This window comes from Pollicipes pollicipes, unplaced genomic scaffold, assembly GCF_011947565.3.
Source record: "Pollicipes pollicipes isolate AB1234 unplaced genomic scaffold, Ppol_2.1 Scaffold_4140;HRSCAF=4873_pilon_pilon_pilon, whole genome shotgun sequence".
Classification (NCBI taxonomy): Eukaryota; Metazoa; Arthropoda; class Thecostraca; order Pollicipedomorpha; family Pollicipedidae; genus Pollicipes; species Pollicipes pollicipes.
The window spans coordinates 134110-155613 of record NW_023596438.1 but is presented as its reverse complement, the minus strand read 5'-3'; the positions used below and the strand labels follow the sequence as shown (position 1 = coordinate 155613).

General features: G+C 52.0%; 3 protein-coding genes across 3 annotated transcripts; 1 reads left to right on the top strand and 2 right to left on the bottom strand.

Moving 5' to 3' along the window:
- Positions 1-278: 278 nt before the first annotated feature.
- LOC119094843 (CLIP domain-containing serine protease 14D) lies at positions 279-2128 on the top strand (the record flags this gene model as incomplete). Its single annotated transcript, XM_037217765.1, has 1 exon — positions 279-2128. A coding segment is annotated over one exon (1176 nt), but the record flags the coding sequence as incomplete, so codon positions are not given.
- Positions 2129-11798: 9670 nt separating this feature from the next.
- On the bottom strand, positions 11799-20987 carry LOC119094839 (protein FAM98A). The gene is made up of 4 exons (XM_037217757.1): positions 20851-20987; positions 16058-16211; positions 12453-13826; positions 11799-11803 (listed from the first exon to the last, which is right to left on the bottom strand). Exons 3-4 carry the CDS (start codon positions 13465-13467, stop codon positions 11799-11801), a joined length of 1020 nt encoding a protein of 339 aa, XP_037073652.1. The 5' UTR covers positions 13468-13826; positions 16058-16211; positions 20851-20987.
- On the bottom strand, positions 17048-18674 carry LOC119094838 (tRNA (guanine(37)-N1)-methyltransferase-like). The gene is made up of 2 exons (XM_037217756.1): positions 18521-18674; positions 17048-18459 (listed from the first exon to the last, which is right to left on the bottom strand). The coding sequence occupies exons 1-2, from the start codon at positions 18672-18674 to the stop codon at positions 17363-17365; spliced, it is 1251 nt and encodes a 416-aa protein (XP_037073651.1). The 3' UTR covers positions 17048-17362.
- Positions 20988-21504: the final 517 nt, after the last annotated feature.

Genomic DNA, 21504 nt, shown 5'->3' with positions numbered 1-21504 from the left:
CGCGGCCGGCCGGCGCCACTCTGCGCAGCGGCTCCTCGGCGCCCGGTACCGGTGTCTCCGGCACGCCAGAGCCCTACGCCGTGCTCGGCTCGCCGTGGTAGCGTCCGGACGCGGACGGACGTCAGGACGCCGCGGCGCGAGACGGCGAGGTCCGAGGCTGGACGCGACGCTGAGTGTGTCCACAAACGACTGGACTGGGGTGATCGCGAAGGGCGAGGTTGCCCATTGGCTGTGGGTCCTCCACGGAGCTGGAGGTTCGTGGGAGCTCGGCGGGTTAGTTTCAAGATGATGCTTTCCTCACTGCTGCCGCTGCTGCTGGTGGTGGCGCCGCTGCTGACGACGACGACGTGCGAGCGGCACCGGCGACAGGCCAGCAGGGAAGGCCGGCTCTGCATCGACTCCACCGGCACCACGGGTGTCTGCCACTTCCAGTTCGACTGTATAGCGACCGTGCGCATCATGACGCTTCAAGACCAGCAGTGCGGCTTCAGCAACGGCCAGCAGCTCTTCTGCTGCCCCGACGAACGGTCGCGACCCCGACTACCCAGCATCCCCCGGCCAACGTTCCGCCCCTTTATAAACACGCCGAACGTGGCGGCGCTTGCCCAGGCGCTGGCGGGCCAAGCCGTCACGCAGTCGCCCGAGGGCCACCCGAACCTGCCACTGCTGGAGGACGGCAAGTCTGCGGCGTCAGTCTCGGCGTTCGGATCTTCGGCGGCCGCAAGTCAGACCGCGGCCGCTTCCCTTGGCTGGCGGTGCTTACTTACACCAGCCCCAGCCACGGCGGGCCGACGCTCAAGTGCGGCGGCGCGCTCATCAACACGCGCTACGTGCTGACGGCGGCGCACTGCGTGACCGCGCTGCCGGCCGACTATCGGTTCCACTCGATCCGCCTGGGCGAGTACGACCTGAGCGGCAGAGACCCGACGGCGCCGGCGCCGCAGGAGTTCACCGCCGAAGAGATTATCGTGCACCCGGGCTACCACCGACCAGCGCTGCACCGCAACGACCTGGCGCTGGTGCGTCTGGACCGCGCCGCGCGCGAGGACGACGACGTGGGCCGCATCTGCCTGCCGCTCGGCGAGTGGCGGCAGCGCAACTGGCTCGGCATGAGGCTGACCGTGGCCGGCTTCGGCCTGACGCACGACGGGGGCGAGCCCAGCCAGCAGCTGATGGAGGTGGACGTGCCCGTGCGAGCCCTGGACGAGTGCCAGCGACTCCTCAGGCCGCTGGCGCTGCTCGGGCCAGGCCAGCTGTGCGCCGGCGGCGAGCAGGGGCGCGACTCGTGCCGAGGCGACTCGGGCGGCCCTCTGATGGCGACCGACCCCGACGGGCGCTTCCACCTCATCGGCATCGTCTCGTTCGGACCGCGAAGTTGCGGGTCCAGCGTCCCGGGCGTCTACGCGGATGTGGCCTCGTACCTCGGCTGGGTGCTCGACTCGATGAGAGCGTGAGGCGCCCGTCGGACTGTCCGAGTCACGTGAGGTCAGATGAAGTCAACGGAGGTCAAAATATGGCACGTGTCAACTAAGGTCAACAGGGTTCAGCTGAGGTCGGCCGGGTCGTGAAGTGGCGGGCTCGCGAGCGATGAACAGGTCGACGAAGGAATCGCGGTAAAGAGCACCACCGCGTGGAACTATTGGTATATAAGTATTGGAGGCCTGTGGCGGACAGGCATGGCCACTCAGACAAACATTGGGCGGTGCCACACGTCGTCGGCTAAGTTGTAACACACCACAATGGCGTGAGATATCTGCGACAGAAGCTCATCCCTCAAGAAAGGGAGCTTTGAGTTTCATCATCCGCTGGGTGGTGGGTCGCACGCTTGAGTAAGACTATCCGTAAAAGTTCAGCGATTAGTTGAGGTATCAGCAACTAACCTAGGTCAGTTGCATGGTCAGTAGAATCTTCGAGAAACACTGCGTGCTTATGCAAATATAAGTATGATGAACTAATTCCCTTATCAGGTCGAGGAGCTTATGAGCACGTGATTCATCATTATTATGAGCACGCGATTCATCATTATTCAGTCATGGTCATTGGTATGCATTGAACCGCTGTGGATCTCAATGGCTAACAATGATATGAAAGCACTTCTTCGAGTGGAAACGGCAATAAAGATAGGCTCATCGACATTCTCGCAGCTGAACAGCGACGAAGTCACTCGTTTTGCGTAGCCAGTCCATTAAAAAAGCCACAGCTGGTCATGCTACTGCATCTGATACGTGCGTCACCAGATGATGTCTCAGCGACCACAATGAGGTCCGGTTTGTTTCGAAATCCTTGCCAAGGCACAACAAACCCTTGTCCGACTAAGTCTAAGCCCCCGACTTAGCTGCATGCTTTCAACCCTTGAAAGCACCAGTCTCATCGCTATCCGCTTTTGGGCATGGAACTGCCACCGCTGCTGGCGTCATCGCTCCGTATTAGTTCAGCAGTTTTACGGCTGGCGCGCTCCACAAGTGCGCAGCTCCAGTTTTTACGGAGGCACTTGTGATTGTACCTGACGAAAATTTAAAGTGCTTCATTAAAAATGAGCGATGGCGTGACAACGGAATTCACACAAGTACCTGTTCAGTCCGCTTTTGCCTCCACGACCGTAGCCAGTGCAGGAAGCATCCATCGTGAACACGCAAGTCGCAACGAATTTAGCCGTCTGAAGGCCCCGGCCCGCAGGGCCGCGCTCCCATCAAGTGAACCCCGCTCAGCCATTTGGGACCTTCGGGCCCTTCAACAGGGACCCCACTGGTTGATTGTGGGGACCCTTCGGGCTCCTCCGGACCTCAGGGACGCCTGTCTCTGTGCCCCGCCCCATTCCCTGCTTGTGCCACTGCTCTTAGATCCTGCAGCCAGGCTCTGTCAACTTACCATTCGCCCTTCCCCGGGCATATCCTACAGTTATGGACTGCCCACAGCCGGAGGCAGGGACGTAGCAACACTGGGTTATGGAGTCATGCCCCTCCCCGAGCCAAGAGGTTTGCACCAGATGCTGGGCGATTTGTTGGTCCCACCCCCACCCCCTTAAGGAAAATTCTGACTGTGACGCTATATGTGGCAATCCACAGCCATGACATCCTCGCGCCATAGCTACATGCTACATCCTCGCGCCATAGCTACATGCTATCTACCATCCCTGGCGCAGCTTCCACAATAGAGACGCTTTCTTCCTGTGCACAGATGATGTGTCCATCGGCCATCCTCCGTATGAAGCACCGCCGGCCTTGTCCTCGACTCCAGTGGAGCTGACTCTGAATCGAGAACCGATCTTTTGTTGTTGTTTTGAATCGGATACGGGGGCGATGCGTTGGCTGCTCGGCTGAATCGGCCTTGGAATCCACATTGTTTGCGACGGTATCAGAGTTGATTCGACTCCGCTTTGAAACTATTGAATCACACAACGATTCCGTCACATTCTGTGGGGAGAACAATAGGCAGATCACGCTCCAACCGCTATTTAATAGAAAACTGGGGTTGCGATTTTACACCTTTTCAGCAATGTTGTGCGCAAGCCAAACACATATTCGATAGCGCTACCATTTTCGTACTCAAAAACATGTTATAGACAATACATGCTGTCACACAAATCAGGTAATTTAGTATAGCTGCTCGTCCATATAGGTACAGCGATTACATGAAAAATAAGCACATCATATTTATTAGCTCTCTCCGATGAACCCCTTATGGTGATTACCACGAAAAGAATGAAATTCATAAGTTTGAATTGGCTTGCCGAAATATACCTATGTCAATAAGGTGAGCTAACCATTTCACAAAACAAACTTTGCGATAGGCGTAGAGATTCGAAAAGTATCATCTAATCTTGGGCAGGTTTCTGCACTCAATGACCCCTCAATGAATTGAGGATATCGACATAGAGTGTTTCATATATTTGCCCCTTGCCGTGTCCTTGTGCGCTAGTTAGTGTCGTTAGTTCAGTAGCACGACACGGGTAGAAAATCAGCTATTGCCACCCGTGCGTCTGGCATGGGCAGCGATCATGTTGATCTACGCATATGTCGGGAAGTTGGGGCAATTACGAGCATCGAATTACGAACTTTGAACATCTGCGGACGGCAAAAACAGCCTCCGACACAGTGTTCACTGATACCACCTGGGAGCAAACAAATTCTGAATGAAGTGTATTCTGCATTATGTGGGAGTAGAGACTGTTAAAAACGGTTTAGAAGTGCACATTTTCTGCTTAACCCCAAGTTTTACTGGTGAAGCGGAAACCATGAACATGTGCGATAACAGGGTGTCAGCGTCCGATTTCGTAGAGATTATTCACCGCTGGGCTGTGGAACACTGATTCCTAGTCGGTGGGAAGCCTTGCGTGATGCATGCCGACTGTGCAGTTGGAGAAATTAGTAGCGGCCGGTTACTGGGACACCTACATCGGCAGTGCGTGCGGCCCCAGTGTGGCGAAGTCAGGCGTCAGGCGGCCAGACCATCAGCCTACCAACAGTGCCTGTATCCCGACTCTGCTGATGAGATAAAAAATCAGGAATCTCCAGATATGGACAATCAAACGCTTCGGACACAGCACCACGATCAGCTCCGGGCTGACCAACTTCTGAACAGCAGTGATCACACAGGAACCCTGCTGGGTCGCTTCCGTCGCTGCGTAATTCACACGTCTAGCGTGCACGGTGAAACGATTTAGCCAGATCTCGTTTCTCCCGACGACACCCTCCTAACAAAGTAGACAATCTCCATTGTCTGCACCTCCTTCTTTGAGGTTGGGTCTTCGTGTTTTGGGGACTTGTTCTCTCTTCCGCATTTTTCGTCGTTTGGGATATTTCCCTAACCTTCCTTTTGATTGCTCTTCACTTCTTTCGCCTCGAAAATTAGTTTCCAACAAAATGGGGCTACTATCCCTTTCTTAAAGTTGTGCTTTCTGAGTGGGTGGGGGGGGGGGTTGGTGTGATAGCGCAAAAAGTGCGCCTGTTTTTGCACCCTTGTCTTGCATTCCATCAGGGGAATCTATATGCTGTCGGGGGAGCATGAGTCCCTCCCCCAATGCTGACCTGAGCCCCCCCCCCCCCTCCCCCCATGCTCCTCTGAGCCCTCCCAATACATGTGAGCAAAGAGAAAATGCTGGGACAAACAGATACAGGAGAATTGCTTTAACTATTGGTATACAAGGTAGTTGGTATTTAAACACATCTCCATAAGTATCATATTACTTTTGCACCAAATAGTGTTGCAAAATGGCCCCGATGCTGACGCGCCCTTAAAAACCAAACCACCACCACAGGACCAAATAGTGTCATTTATGTACCTAATGTTTTTGTCATCATAACTCCTTCACATGCTAAGCCAGTCTGCAAACGTTTGTCAAGTTGGTTTTCAAATCGTAATACCTGGGTTGGGATAATTAACAAATGCATAAAAGATACGGCTGCTTGTAAAAGTACATGGTGGCCCAGATAAAAGTTAACGCATATTTCTTCCCAGAATGACAAGTGCATTTGTCGTATGATCATAGCTGTGGTGGTTATACAACACGATCAGCGACTGTGGTAATGATGAGTTGTCCCTTAGTAAGGTTATCTCAGAGGTTTTTATTTCTGTGACTTAAATCCCATTCCAAGCTTTTCATTAAAAGGCAGATCACATTCGCTTCAGATGGGAATTAATTCCTCTGCAGAACAAATCGAAGCTTCAGAGTATTCTAAAAAGCTTTTTACGTTAACATCGAAATCAATTCAAGTGGCCGAAATCCGGGAAAAATCAAGTGGTTTCAGGGGTAAGTTAAGTCAACCTTTCCGGCTGCCCTCCCCCCTCTCAATCGCTTTTAGAAAGCGACACCTCTGTACACTACGTACCTAAACACACCACTAGCATTATCATCATTACCATCATCCTTCATCACTAGCATTATCACATCATCATCACTAGCATTATCATCATTATCATCAGTCCGTCCCGGTGGCTCAGTTGGTTAGAGCGCCTGCATTCCGACCCACCCATCCGTGGCGGGATGGGTTCGAGTCGCTTTAGGGCGCTCGCTATTTGTCCTTGGCAGGTATGGCCTGCGGCCGGTGGCAGCGGTCGCGTTAAAGGTCAGTTGACGTCAGAGGGCAGGACGGACCGTGCCGAGCATTGCGGCACGTTAAGCCTTCGCCACTAAATTCTGCCGTTGCCTGGAACTGCGCGATCGGATGGTGGGGGTCAGGGCTCACACAACAAGCACTGCTTAGCGTGAGCGCTGATCCCAGAAATCCATCCATTCAAAGGATTCGGACCAAATTTATAAAAGAATCATATATAATCATTAGTACTGTCAGGTTGGCTTCAAATTGGAAGTCATCTCTCAACGTCAAAACAATTTTGGAACCGACCAATTTGACGGCCTTGTTTGACATCAAGGAGGTGAATCAAAGTGTTCAAAATTCAGGGGGTAGTCGGGACTTGAGCACAGGGTAGGTTAAATTTGTGAGCTCAGCCGCTTCCCCAACCAATTTCAGAAAATGGCAACGCTGATTTCCATGCATTTCAAACCCGCCATGATCTTGTAGTTTAATATCCACTTCCTTCTCAGATATCTCTGCGAGTGCAGGACTCTTTTCTTCATCCTCCGTGGTTTCTCTCGCTGTTCCACTTTCCTTAGTTACATTCTGTCTATCTCTGCTCGCTAGGCCTTCCTCGTTACCCTCTACTCCTTCCTTCTCCATCCCCTCTTCTATCAGGCTCCTTCTACTTCTCTTCTTTCTTGTATCTTTCATTCCCTCATCTGTCATGTACCGTTCACCGCCTTCTTATCTCTGGATTCCCTCCATCTCCTCTCGCTTGCCGTCAGCCTTTTCCCTGAATAGTTCCACGGTTGCTGTAACGTCCGCGAGGTAACTCAGGTCGAACCTGTCCGGTTTGTACGGAGAAGTGCCCGCAGTCCCAAAGCTGTTGGCGCCTGAGGAGATCTTCACCGGGAATGAGGTAAAGGCAGCTGAGGCAATGCTGACCAGATCTGTCACTTCATACTGGGTTAGCTTCCGTCCAGGGCAGCGTTCGCGATCACCAACAGCTGTCTACAAGTTGCTCCCCCCCCCCCCCCCACTCCCCTCTGGATCCGTCACTGGACTTACCGCAGACTGAAGAGAAAACTGCGAGCAAAAGGGAAACACAGTATTGTTCGGAAGACCGGGGGGACATTCTGCATTTTTATCCATCTTGTTTAACTTATCACCATTTCACCCTAAATCCTCGAGCCCCGAGCTGCGGGTCACAAGTCTCTCTGCCGGACGTCATGGCCGCCCCGGCGGGGAGTACAGCTCGACCACCTGCTGCGTTCCCGAGTGTCGAGCCACTTAGTGCGGCAAGACTCGGTGGGAGGCGACCATACACACCGGCTGCCCGTCTCCACCGCTTACCCTGTCCTTGATACCACAGCAGAGCTGGTCGATTACGGCCGAAAGAGCTCGAACCTAAAATCCAGATCAGACCAAACATGCACGTGTTAGAGTCGCAAAGGGTTACTGTCGGCAGGTCCCACCATTTTAATCATACAAGGGTTTAGGCAATAGCATAGCACATGGAAAACCTTCAACACAGAAAACGATGAAAGCAATGTGTTTCTATGTCTACAAAACTCAGTTGAAAGGAGCGCCTGCCTTGGGATTCACCCATCCGTGGCGGGGTGGGCTCAAGTCGCTTTAAGCGCTCGCAGTTAGCAGTGCTCTAGACTGGGATGGGCTGCAGCTGGTGATAGCAATCGCGTTAAAGGTCAGCTGACGTCAGCGGTAGGACAGACCGTGCCGGCCATCAACCCGCATCTGGCGCAGATCCTAAATTTACCGCAGGAAATTACAGTTTTCTACACAAAGAGCCTCCTTTGCTATCATATATATATATATATATATATATATATATATATATATATATATATATATATATATATATACATATATATATATATATATATGCACATATATACACAAATATGTGATCCATATCTATCTATATCTATATATATATATATGTACATATGTATGTATATACATATATAAATTTACACTTATATCTGTATACGTGATATCTCAGCCAGAACCAGCCGCGGGCGGTGGGTGAGCGGTAACAACCCTTACAAAAAACATTGCTTTCGAAAGCTGTAAGAAAATCAGTTCGTGCGGATTGAGAGAAATCCGGACCGATTCAGAAAACTTTGCGCCTTGGATATTTTCTTATGGAATCTATCAACAGATCAGTAGTTACCGGACCAATAGTCTCGCTATATTAGTAAAGCTGGTCACTTAAATCACCATCATCTATTCTAGAATTATAATAACACGAGTGTTTATCAGCGTGACAGTTCCCATGGACTTCACGCACATCGCAATCGTTAGTGATTCGCACCTGAACGTTGCTGCTTTCAAAAATACCAAACTGAAAGAGTGCAACTCCTCCTATTGACGCGGGAAGACGTGCAGTGCTAAAGTTGAACTGACATCGGCGTCGCCATTAAGCATCATATGCAGTGCAGACACCAAACACTACACTGAGGACGCACTGATGGTGGCAACCGGAACGCTCGCGTGTTATTTTAGCACGATCCATTCCGACAAAAAAAAACGAGTCTTGCTGTGAGCATTTGGGATGTTGAAACTTGAGCTGATCGCGGTGGTGGTTGGAAAAATTGAAACAATTTCCACTTTATGAATGTGGTACGATGCTGGCTAGTCTCCGATGCGTGGCTAATATTGAATTTTTTGAAGGGGCTTTTAAGTTTTGAAAAGATGCTTTTTACACATTCTTCGTACTTTTACATATTGTTACATCAGACACATACAATTTAATCAGTAACACCAGTTTCTCGAAATTCTTCTGAACAGGTAAAAATTTCATTTTGAAGTAGCCGGCCACACGCGAGGAGTCTCATTTGACTCCCTGCTCACCACTATGAAAGTAATGCATTTCATTTGGCTTGCTTTTTACGTGTGTTCTGCAATGCTTGCAACATCCTGTGTTAAAATGTTTGTGTAATAAAGGCTACAAAAGCTTGAAACCCTGTTTAGACGAAAGTGTATGCCAACCTGACGAACCTGAATTCAACAAAATATTATGCTATGGCTTTTATTTCTCCTTTGCGGCGTTTGCCACATTGGCTCTTTTCGAGGAGTATTTTGGCTTTGGTAATGGGAGCATCACGTGACCCATGCGACGCACTGGTTCAAACTTCAATCAATGCACTTCTCAGTTGCAAGTAACATGGTAACTTCAGGTAACAGGCCGTTGCTCAATTGGGCCAATCACAAACGTGCTTATATTTGCACCAGTAAAGGTGTGCACGGTGGTTGTCATGGCGGCGCTGGTCACAACTGCAGGAAAGAAGCAGAGTGCTGTTACAAAGCGTTGACAGCGTAATTTGGACTCGAAAATAATTAAAATGGATGTCCTTATTATGTCTTGACGGCGCTGCCGTGGCATTGCCCAGCGATACTGCGGATAGCCGGGGGTGAGAGTATTGCGGCGTGAAGAGCTTACCGTATATCGTGCAACCTGGTAACGGGTTTTTGCTCTTCGTGATCCGCCCTAATTTGGAGGGCGTGTCTCCCTTTCTCCCGGCCGGGGTCGGCATCAGCTTGATGCCGACGCCAATGTTTCCGACCGGACCTGCACAACGCCCGCAAACATGCTAGTTTCGGCCACTCAGCCGCAACCAGCAGATTTGCAGCAGTCCCTGAAGTGCACGTGAGCACGCTTGTGCTACTCTGCCCGGGTGCTCGGGTCCCCAGCTTATGAAAAATATCAGGGCGACTTCCGCCTCTGTTCTCTTTCGTCGCCGAAGATAGCGAGAAGCGCAATAATAGCATTAGACGTAACTAGTCCAGAGGTTTTTACAAGAGCATGCTTTTGATGAAACACGCACCAAAGGTGGGACGCTCTCTAAGTCCACGCAATCACCGATGCATAAGCGACATAGGTGACCTGGGATACCTCTCTTGTCGAGCCACGTAAAAGTTTACTGGCATAAATATTGGGAATTCAATGTCAGAATGCTGCGTCCGTCCCAGCTAAGATGGGTGAAGACAACTATTAAAGTAATAGTTTTAATCAATAGTTGTTTTAGCTATCAAGTCACAGTTTTTTCTGTTAACCACCGGTCGTAGCGAGGTGGTTTTGGTCGTGTCACGGTTAGCCATGTCATTTCAGCTGCTCAGAGCTGGTTTGGGGTGTGCCAGTAGCGACCGGAATGACATTACTTGAACGCTTCTCCACAAGTGCACGCACGTATTGACGTCATCGTGGACTCCCAATCATTCGTGTTGAGCGCACATCTGCATGGACGCAGCGGGCAATCTCGAACGTTCGTAGTGCTATTTATGACTGCTGATCCGCCCAGAGGATCAACGTAAAAACATCCCTGGTGAAATACGCGTGTCATACTGTCTTGGTCAACTCCAAAAATGCGTTTTTACTACATTTGGAAACATTATTTTCCAATGCGTGGTCGTTTTCGGCCACCCGCCTCCCGCCGCGTAGTGCCAGCTGTGACGGCCGACACTGTGCGGCAAGCGGAAGTTGCAACGCCAGGCTTTGATGCCCGAGTCTTAACAATGTTAACGCACAAGTTCAACACGTCTGCCTGCAACCATCTGACCATATTTTTCTTCATGCAAAGCCCAAGGAAAAACAGCTAAATATTGGTCATCCGCACGTTTTTTTTATTTTAAATTCACCCTGACACCCATGAGTCTATGCCAACTTATCCTGGATTCTTCGTCCACTGTACGTGGCACACAACTCTTAATTTTCTTGTTTCAAGCTTCCATCAGACCCATTTCTGAACAAGTGTTAGTGGGACCAGTGTCCTCACCCCGAAGAACATCACTTGTAACGCATGCCAATTAGGTAACACGCGCTCGGATAAGATCAATTTGCCCTCCCCACCCCCCCCCCCCCCCCCCCCCGCCTCTCCAAGAGTTTTCCGAAATGATTTTGCCACACTGTTCGGCCAAAAGCAGTGCCAAATTCTGCATACTTGTTGGCCATTTGATGACGGATCTTTCGGTCCAGCAAATTACATTTACCTCGCAAGGTCGCTGACCCACGGCGGTTGAGTCGGGCCGTGGATGCCACTCCTTGGGAATCGTTCAATCTGGTGGCAATGGAGTGCTAGACAAGGGCATACTTTCTTGAAATAGTTTCTTAGGCATATATCCATTCCATTTAATATCCATTCCATTAAAGCTAAATAAGCTTTTTTGACATGGGTTTAGGCATGAAAGTCAGACCGAGGCGAAAACTAAACTGCCCTTTTCCTCAATAGCTTGTTTAACTGAGTGGTTTCTGGCGCTCATTTCGAATTTACTCATGACAGGAACCACAACAAACATGTTTCAAGGACTTTGTAAAGATAAGGAGTGCCTTGGTATTCGAACAGGTAAGACCCCGAAAAGAGCAAAGAACGCTTCGTAGATGGACAGTCAACAGTGCAGGACCATTCAACCACATGTGAAGAAGCCAAGGGTACTGCGGAGGCCCGGGGCAATTGAGAATACCCGGCAAGTCAGCATATTTGGCTCCCGTCAACAGCGTAACGACCGCGGAAAAGCGCAATGGACTCTAAAACGACCCCAGGCACAACCCTCCAAAATAGCCAAGTGACTTTTGTCTGTTCTTCGGTTCTCCGGCTCTTCTTCTAGGCCTGGAGGTCTGAAGAGGTCCATCTTTGCGTTCTGCGTTGATCTGCTCAGTTCGGAGGGCCCTTCAGTTTTCTTTTGCGCCACAGGGCTGGCCACATCTCCCCATTCCCACCCCCTTAGATCGTCCCGCAAAACTTTTGCTACCAAATCCTGTCTTTAACCTGCAATTCCGCGACAGGGTGGTGGGCTAACGACACGTGCAAGAAACTCCGCTTGCCGTGTGGTCCGTCCACAAAAATTCTCCCGGTCAAAGGTTTCGGAAAATCTAAAAATGTTAAAATATGCGGCGTGCCTGTTCTATGACGAACGAGGGAAATGCTTTTGCACTGCTTCCCAGTCAGGAACAAAATAAATGCAAAACGCCAACACCAAATTATTCAACGTAGTGTGCAACACCGCACTGACCAAAGGTCATCAGTCTGATGCTTGCAAGCTTGGAGGTCATGTGCACCGTGGTCTTCTAGCAGCCAAACCTTGTGTTTCTCAGCTGCGCTGTATTAACAAACGAGGAAATCAAACCACAACAAGCCACGCCGATCTCAATATAACATAGTCCGCTTATGACAGAGGCAAATCCAGTGGAAAGTCAAATCCAGCGGTTAGTTGAGGTCAGTATCGATTACGTAGCCCTTCAGCCTCGGCCGCCGCCATAGCCACCCCTGCCGCTGCCCCTAGTCCAGCCGGCGCCCTGCACCCTGCCGCCGCGACCCCGCCACGCACCCCTGCCGCCGCCGCCGCCGCCGCCGCCGCCGCCGCGAAACTCGCCGCCGGCCCGGCTGCCGCCGCGGTGGTCGCCTGCTCCTCCTCCGCCCCGGCCGCCGCCGCGGAAGCCGCCACGGAAGCCCGCCCCACCCCTGCCGCCGGGCTGGCCAGCGTCGCGCGGCTTCCAGCTGGGCATCTCCGGCGGCGGCGCGCGCTGCTCGCTCGGTCGGCCGCCGCGGTCCGGCACGGGTCCGATCACGACTCGGTTCAGCCCGGTGCGCGTGTTGCGGCGCACCTGACTGCTGCAGGTGCGCTCCTCCACAGCCAGGTCGGCACGCGCCGCCAGCAGATCGGCCAGCTGGACGGCCGGCTCGCGCGTCATGGCGGCCCGGCGCGCACCGAACGCCGCCAGCACCTCCTCCTGGCGCTGCTGGGCGCGCGGTGACCAGCGGAAGCTCTGCACGGTCACGTCTAGCCGCTTCAGCAGCATCTCGCGCCGCAGCCGGTACTCGTGCTGTAGCTCGGAGGCGATACGCTCCAGGTGGCGCCACTGCTGCTGGCTGAGCTCGCCGCTCCAGAGCGGCGTGCCGACCAGCGCCGGCGGCGCCGCGCGCACCACCTCCCCCAGCTTCTGCTCCACCTTCGAGAACAGCTGCGCCGGAGTGATCTGCGCCGGCGGCTTGGGGAAGTTGAGCGCGAGCAGCGCGCGCTTGAGGGCCGCCGCCGTGGGCGTCTCGGCCGTGGGCGGGCCGGCCGGCGGCGCGTCGGTCGCCAGCATGCGCGCCGCCTGCAGCTCGCCGCAGAGGAAGTCGAGCAGCAGGAGGCGCGCGGGCCGCGCCGCCAGCCGCGCCTGCGTCGGCCCGTCGAGCAGTGGTGCGTGCGGACAGCGCAGCTCGCGCAGCACACCGCTCAGCTCCAGCTGGAAGTCGTCGGCGCCGCTCTCGGCCGCCACCGTCTCCTCCAGGTGGCAGAGCGGACCGAGCTGGCCGACCAGCCAGGCCACCAGCTGGCGGAACTGGGCCGACTCGGGGCCGCCGTCGAGCGCCGCCGTCAGCGCCGCCGGCTCCGAGCACGGTCCCGGGTACTGCAGGTCATCCAGGCAGTCAAGAACGTCGTTCTCCATGGCGGCCGCTGCTCCCCGGCGGGCGGCTGCTGAGACGCAGATTCGGTGCAACGGCGCAACGCCGGCAGAGTTGAAGCGCAGGACGGGTTGCCTTCGCGGCGGCGCCTACCGGTGTGCTGACTACGATAGGTGCTCGCTGGCTAGTGCAGCCGGTGTTACGACAGCATCAGCGACTCGGAGAGATCGTCGACGCGCTCGTCCACCGACTTCTCTTCCGGCAGCGCAGCGGAGGCCTTCGCTGGCTTCTTGGGTACGTCCGTCGGCTTCTTCTCCGCTGGCTTCTTGAGGGCCAGCTCCTTCTGCTGCTCTCCCAGCTGCTTGTCTAAGGCCTCGACGAGAGCCTGGTTGTGAAGGTTCACCTGTAAATGAATTATGTGAGGATGACATGAGCACGTCTGATGAAACGAAGAACGATGCGAAACCGACGGTATGGACACACTGGATACTGTGGACAAATCAGTGAGGGTTTGAAACGTGACTAGCTGACCATGACAAGAACTGGAGATGCACAGCAAGAACGACGCACCGTTTTCATCCCAGCGGCATTCGATAGTCAGCCTCACATCACGGCTGCAAAGCAATCAGATATTAACAAACTGTGCCTTGCACAACTGTCGTACGGTACAATGCAGCAGGATTTCATCATCCTCAGACCAATATGCCCGCCGATACCGCGTCTGTGACACAATGCTTTCACAAGGGCCGCTATGTGGCTTACGCTCCAAATCCTTGTACACGATGCACACCTCGTCCGAAGCAAATGGCCGATGCACATAGCCGTTGCGAAACGACACTTAATACCACCAAACGGGAGTTTTTTCTTGGCACACAGCGCACGTGGCTGGTTTGGAAATAGCAAAAGTTCTGCAGAATGCAGGAATGGAAGAGGTCGAGGATTGAAAAGCATAGCAGACGGTGAGGTCATGAGAGAGGAGACGATGAGAGTACGGGTGCCCCAGGATGAGGTACGGGTCGAATGAGCAATGGTATGAATTGTAAAAAGAAATCCCGCTCACATGGATATTCATCAAGGGATGATCAGTAATTTTTGTGTTGTTTTTTAAGCCAAGTAACTTTATTAAATACTGCCTTTCCTTCCTATGTAATATTCAGATCAGGTACAGACCACGAAATCCACGACGAAAGTGGCGTAATAGCCTTCCTCATCCAGCCGTTTCATCGGCCCGTGGGCAACGACCATTGCAAATGGATTGTGGTAGACAAACAACCGCCATTGCAAATGGATTGTGGTGGACAAACAGACACCGCCAGCCGAATGCGGCGCAGTTTTGACGGCGATATTGGCCGGACCGTCATCGATGTTGTCACCACGTCCCTGCGCCGTCCACTTCACCCGGCCTCCCGCAGCGTTAGGTCAAAGCCGCCACTGTAACCCAATGACCGCAACAATGACACAGGTCCGCAGCTCACCTTAGCATGTTTAGATAAGTGCGGTGTCTGGGCGACCAAGGCCACAAGCTGTTACGAAAAATGACAGCAAATCGCCAGCTATTCCGGCTTTAAGAACAGTTCACTGGCCTGTTCCATCACACCATTCCTATGACTCAGCCAATCAAGCGCGCCGGTGCTCGCTTTTGGTCATTAGCTCCTCACGAAGCGAGACGGGCACATGCACCGGACGACAGGCGAGACGAAACAAATGTTGCAGTCAGTTTGAGCCAGCTCATCGGCTAGGTTTGAAAGAAAGCCCGACGCCTTGAATGGTTTCAACTCAGGCATTACACCACCGGGCAGAGGTCCCAGACATCTTTGCACTGGTCGGTACACCATAATGACGATTTGACACACATCACTTGTGGAGTTGCGTACTGCTCAGGCAAGAAGGGTCTGATACGCTACAGAACATCCCTCTCAACATTTTCGGGACTCTCACATTCGGTTCATGAAGCTAACTGTTTCGAGCATAGTACGTGACGTGTTTGAAGGCAGCTTAATGTGCTTGAAAGCAACGAATGCCCGTTAGTGGGTGGTCCAACGCCGGCGTACGCGAGTTTCTCCAACCGCAGGTATAAACAGAATCCGCGACTATCGACACGAAAGGTTTTCCAGACGCTGACAGTTTTCCAAAGCACGCCCGCATCGAAAATGGCAAGCAACGATGGATTACATCCGCCGTAAACAAGCTGCAGACTTTCGATGGCACGCGTCGACAGATGGGACAAGCGACGACTGCAAACCGTGAGTAAGCTGTCGGGCTTAACCTGATACGGAGGTGCGCCCTGCGCAGACAAGGGATGCGCACCACATGTCTTATGTGCGTTAGGGACGACGAATTGCGGGGTTACAAGAGGGGAGTCTCCCCCTACCCCCTCCGTAACGACTTCGACAACATTGTACCTGTGGTGCGAGATGAAAAGAGGTAAAACCACTTTGCAGCGAACCCGCTGCTACTGAGGCACTTACAAGAAATTCGAGATAAAGCAAGACGTCACTCGAAGCGCTATGTGCATCGCAGCTAGACGGGCAGCACCGGCAGATGCAAAATCACAAGCATTCCACCTGACTCCCAGGGAGCTTCCGAGAGTTTACTCTAGCTCCGTGCGCGGTCGGCACCGAAGCATTGGCTCACCTCCTTCCTGGAGCCGGACTTGGCCTTGAAGCCGGCGCCGGCCACGCGGTAGATGGGGTTCCCCTTCTTGCTAGCCCGCTCCTTCTCCTTCTTGAACGGGTTCACAGAGTTGCGCTTACGTTTTCCCATTATACGACTGGCATCTCAGAGAAGTCTGGAATGGGACCATCAGTGTCTGCCCTCAGACGACTAGAGACCGAACGAACAACCATGTCCTACACAACTCTCTCATGTCATGTCATTGGGGATTTACGACGCACTCAGCTGCTGAGGCTATATGGCGTTGCCTGCCTCTCACCTTGGCAGGAAGGGCGGGCAACGCGGGGAATCGAACCCCGTACCTCTGGCTTCCCAGGCGCGCATAACTTTTTCGCATCCCGTTGATCGTTCTAAGGTGAGTAGAGTTGCGCTCCCGGTTCCAAGTTATGGGGAGAACATTTCAGAGAGGCTGCAGTAAGGAGATAGGTGTATGGTTTCGGGTAGCTGCGGTTATGGGATAAGGCTCGCTTTGAGCAAAACTCGGCCAGCCGGTAGCTATACTATACGAAACGACACACTCCTCACATGTGTTAGTAACTGTTAGTCATTTCACCTTGGAACCACTGAACTTTTTCACCTTAGTCTTAATGCACCTTAGTTTACTCTTTCTTCGCCTCGAGCGACAACCTCGAACACGTACTTATTTCTGAGATTCAAAAACAAAAAACTGCTGAGGCAAAATTCGCGCAACAGAGCGACAACCTCGAACACGTACTTATTTCTGAGATTCAACAAAAATTGCTGAGGCAAAATTCGCGGAACAAAGCAGAACCGGGGCCAGTTTGGATGTATTATACCAAGCTGTGACACAAGAATTCAACAAATGGCAGGCCAAGTTACGACATTTCGTCCACCCAGCCATAATGCGCCAACTTCAACAGAAACGCCTGCGAAAATTACGCCAACCAGCCTCCATCGATACCATTGGGGAATCGATACAGAAATCATCCATATTGTCATAAGAACGCATATGGCCAACCGCATGCCAATGATAGCAATTCAAACATAAAAGCAAGCCAAAGTACATAAGACCTTGGCCTCCAGCCACGTGCAGGTTGTAAACCCGTACAAGGCTTGAGGCCGAAATCTCGTCCATCTTGGTTTTTTTGTACAAGCATTGACGTGCAACTGATCATTTGCGTTATCATTACAAGGTCTAAAATCACGTCAGAGAACCTCTGCGTACCAAAAAGGTCATCCAAATGAATAACCAACCTCTATCTATAAGGCAGTTTCCCTAAATCCTAGCATCTACCAAAAAAAAAATCACTCGTCAATTTTTGGCCTCTTCCGAGCAGGCTCAGTGGCCACAGCACATAGCACTTCACGCGGCACATCCCACGTGATGCGATACATCAGCTTGTTGGGCGCCACGTTGCGCACCATGAACACCTCCTGCACGTGCTCGGCGACGTCACGGCCCAGGTTGGCGTTCAACATGGCTCGGACGCTCTGCTCAGCCACCTCGAGCTCCTTCGTGAATGTGTACACGTGCGCGCGCAGCGGCAAATGCGAGCCCTCCGGCAGCTCCTCCGGCGACAAGAGACCCAGAAACGCGTCGACGAACTCGATGGCCAGCGCCGGCAGGTTGAGGACGGCGTGCATCTGAGCCTGCCCCGGCTTCTCGGTCAGAAACTCCAGCGCAGCTCGCTTCACCTCGGTGCGGATGAACTCGCGGCCGTCCATGTTGAACGTCTGTACGCGCTCGGCCACCTTGTTGGCCTGCACGTTGTGGCGCAGCCAGCGCGCCGACTCGGGGTTGAGGTCGTTGGCGAGCACGTGGCAGCCCTTGCGCGCCGCCGGAACGGCGAACGGCCCCACGCCGGCGAACACGTCCAGCAGCGTGTCACCGCGCCGCAGCAGCGCCACCACGCGCTCGTGCTCCGTGCAGAGGCGCGGGTTCCAGTACACCTGCGAAAAGTCCATGCGGAAGCCGCAGCCATTCTCGCGCGCGTCGACCACGTAGTCGGGCTCGCCGGCCAGCAGCTCCATACTGAAGTTGCGGAAAGTGTTGTCGATGGTGTTGAGCTTGTTGACGACCGTGCGGACGCCACTGTGCTTGTCCATAAGCACGGCGCCGATGAGCCGCCCGTAGGGCAGCAGGTGCTCCTTCAGGTTCAGGTGGATGAGGTGGCCGACGCGGGAGAAGCTGGTGCAGCCGTCCTGGTCACCGGGCAGCACGGCGCGCAGCACGGCGTCGGCGCGGTAGTTCTCGTACGTCAGCGCCAGCGGCAGCCGGCAGAAGCTGGCCGCCGGCTCCAGTCCCAGCTGCCGCAGGCCCGGCCACGGCAGATCGTCTTCGTCCTTCACCTGGCCCGGGTCCAGCAGCACCACCTTCTGGGCAGCGTCACCGCCCGCCTCCCCGCCCGCCAGGTCCCGGCTCCAGCTCCTCGGCCTGCTGCACCGGCCGCAGCGCGGGCACGCGCAGCATCTGAGCCTTCACCAGTCTGCAGACGGCCGTGATGCTGTCGCGCGGCACGCGCAGCGCGCACACGTCCAGTGGCCGGCGGAAGGCGGCGCGGTCGAGAAGCGTCATGCCGCGCACGGCCGCCGGCGGCAGCAGTGGAGAGTCCGCCATCAGTCGGTGGCGCAGCCGGCGCGGAACCCGGCCCAGCTGCCCCACCAGCCCGCCGCACCGCTGTGGGCACACAGGACGCGGCAGTCACTGGCTGAGGAGGTGCACCTGCGGCGCCATCTGGCGGAGCTCTCCGTCTGGTCTCAGGGCTTGTTCCAGGCTTGATCTGGCAGCTTGTGTTGGATATCTTTGACTGTCCTGGGTCATGGCATTGTCATCTTTTTCCTGACATTGATCATCCAGATGGTTGCTGTCAGGTTCCAGGGCTCAGGGCTTTTGCAGTTTCAGTGACAGGCAGCCTAGCTGTTCCCACACTTGCTCAGGTGTGTGCCACCAAACCATCTTTCTACCAGTGTCAGCATTGTATCAACAATGTGCTGACAGGACACCTTGTGCAAGGTATTTGGCCATCCTCTTCCCTCTTCTCTGCTTAAATATGCAGTGTACAAGAACCACCTAGCTTCACATCAATCAAAGTCACCAATTTTCATTTTCAACATCACTCTGGAATTTTTAGGATACATGTCTGGTAATAAAATGCTAACAATACAAGCCACTAATATGCCATACCAGTCAGATTCCTGCCAAAAATAACATACCACCTGCAATTTGACTTTGCAACCATAACCAAAGCTGTCAAAGGGGCTTTGGAGTTACATCTACATTGAACCACAACTTATAATAGATACAGGTTTTCATCAAATCTGTCCCACACTGCTGCACACAAGCATCAATAAGTGCCTGTGGCATACATAAACATACACATATGCTTAATAGATACAGGTCATCATCAAATGTGTCCCATGCAGCTGCACACAGATATTATAAGCACCTAAGACATCTATAAACATAAATATACTTATGCCAATGCATAGTACCACAATTTCACCACTGCTGAAGCCATCAGTTTTAGCTGATAATAGTCCTAGAATGAACAACATATATATCCTATTTGTGTACACTTTTTGCACTACTTACTTGCATATATTATATTAAAATCAATGTTGCCATTAATTTGCTTAAATATCAAGATAAAAAATGCTGCATTGTGCATGTGGCATTTGCCTACAAGCTGTCCAATGCAAAAAATGACAAATGCCTGGCTGCCCTCCTTAGTTCTTGGGTAACCTGTTCATGCATCCTCACATATTATACTGATACAGCATATAGCCAAATTTTAAAATGTTATTTAGGTCATATAAACTAGAACATTGCCAGAGTACAATAGATGCTTAAGGATGTTGATAGTGAATGAGCACATCCTTATGTCACATTACTTTTCAAATTTAGCAGAGAAGCACATGTTCACTGAGTCAAAGAGAATATTTCACATTTGAAGATACTGAAGCAAGGATCACACATGACAAAACAAGCTCATTTATGATCTACACCTATAGTTTTTAACTGGAAAAGATAGCTCATGGTAGCACAATTCTGTTTCTTAAATATGCTGATCAATGTGCCATGGTTTGCATACATCATCATACCTTGCACAAGAGGAAACAAGACTGAAAGTGGAAACAAGTGGCAAAGAAAAAAATGGGACGGACTGCTCCAGACCACATAATTCTCTGATGCTCTTCAATATATCATCGTTTGGTTACATCACTGCATCTTGCATAACAATGATTGGGAGCCAACTGGTGGCCATCACATCTGTTACCTGTTATCATCTCTAGAATACCAGATGAACTCCTCAACAGTATTTTCTAGCCTTCATCACCACCAACATATGGAATGGAAGGATTTGAATGATGAGATGGTAACATCAGGAATGCCAAGGTGACTCTGAAATACTCTGGTATACTTTTCCCCATTTCTGCTGGTGTGTAGCTCAGACATTAGAGGGGTGTAGATCTGCAAAAGGACAGGATTTTGAATGGCATCAAAAGGTCAAGATGGCTAATTTGGTTAAAAACCCACACAAATATGAGCCACTCCCTCTAACATTAACATTGTGTAATTCCTACTGCACAGTACTTTTCTAGGTACTAATGCTGCTTTAACTGAAACTCACAGAGTGTAATTTAATCGATCTAAGAATGTCATTGCAACCCTTGAAATCCATGATCGACTATATCATTCGATGCTCTTAGCCCGGCGATTGCTGGACGGGTAACACGTCTTTGGTCTCAACAGCATTTCTTCTCTGTTCCCCTGGAGAATCGCGAGGACTTACCGAAACTGTGAGTGAATTCCTGTTTAAGGTATATCTCACAAGCATTTACTAATTATCGCAGCATAAACGAGCAAGTCATGGAACCTTCCACAGACAACCACCCGACAGACCACGGCGCAACACGTGACCACGCCACGTTAGCGATATGGATCGAGAGCGGCGAAATCGTTGCAAGCGCGGCACATCAAGCCTGAAGAAAAGGACTAACCATTGCGGTTTTTCATATGGCTTCCACATTTATGACGCTTGACAGATATCACAACTAATGTTTCGCATAGACAACCCAGAAATGTTTAAATCTATTTATATTATGGCTTACCAAACGGACGAGGAGACACCAAAAGGGCCGAGGATAAAAATGTCTTATCTTAGTATGGCAAGTCGGGAGATATGAGTTTAGTATACAGACTAGTATATTGTGTATGTACCATGATTTTTGTTTCTGTGGGGACCTGGAGTTCTGTCATAAACTCATCTTAGCGGAAAATAGGTGTTGCTCGTAATAAATATGCTAAAAGGGTGGTACGCTTGTTTCAGCTCTGAGATGTTAACTTAAATATGACACACGTTTATCATGGTTTGGCATCTGACCCTAAACAAAAGCAAGCAATTCTGACGATGAAAAAACTCTGAAGCTTTTTCAGTGTCACTTGA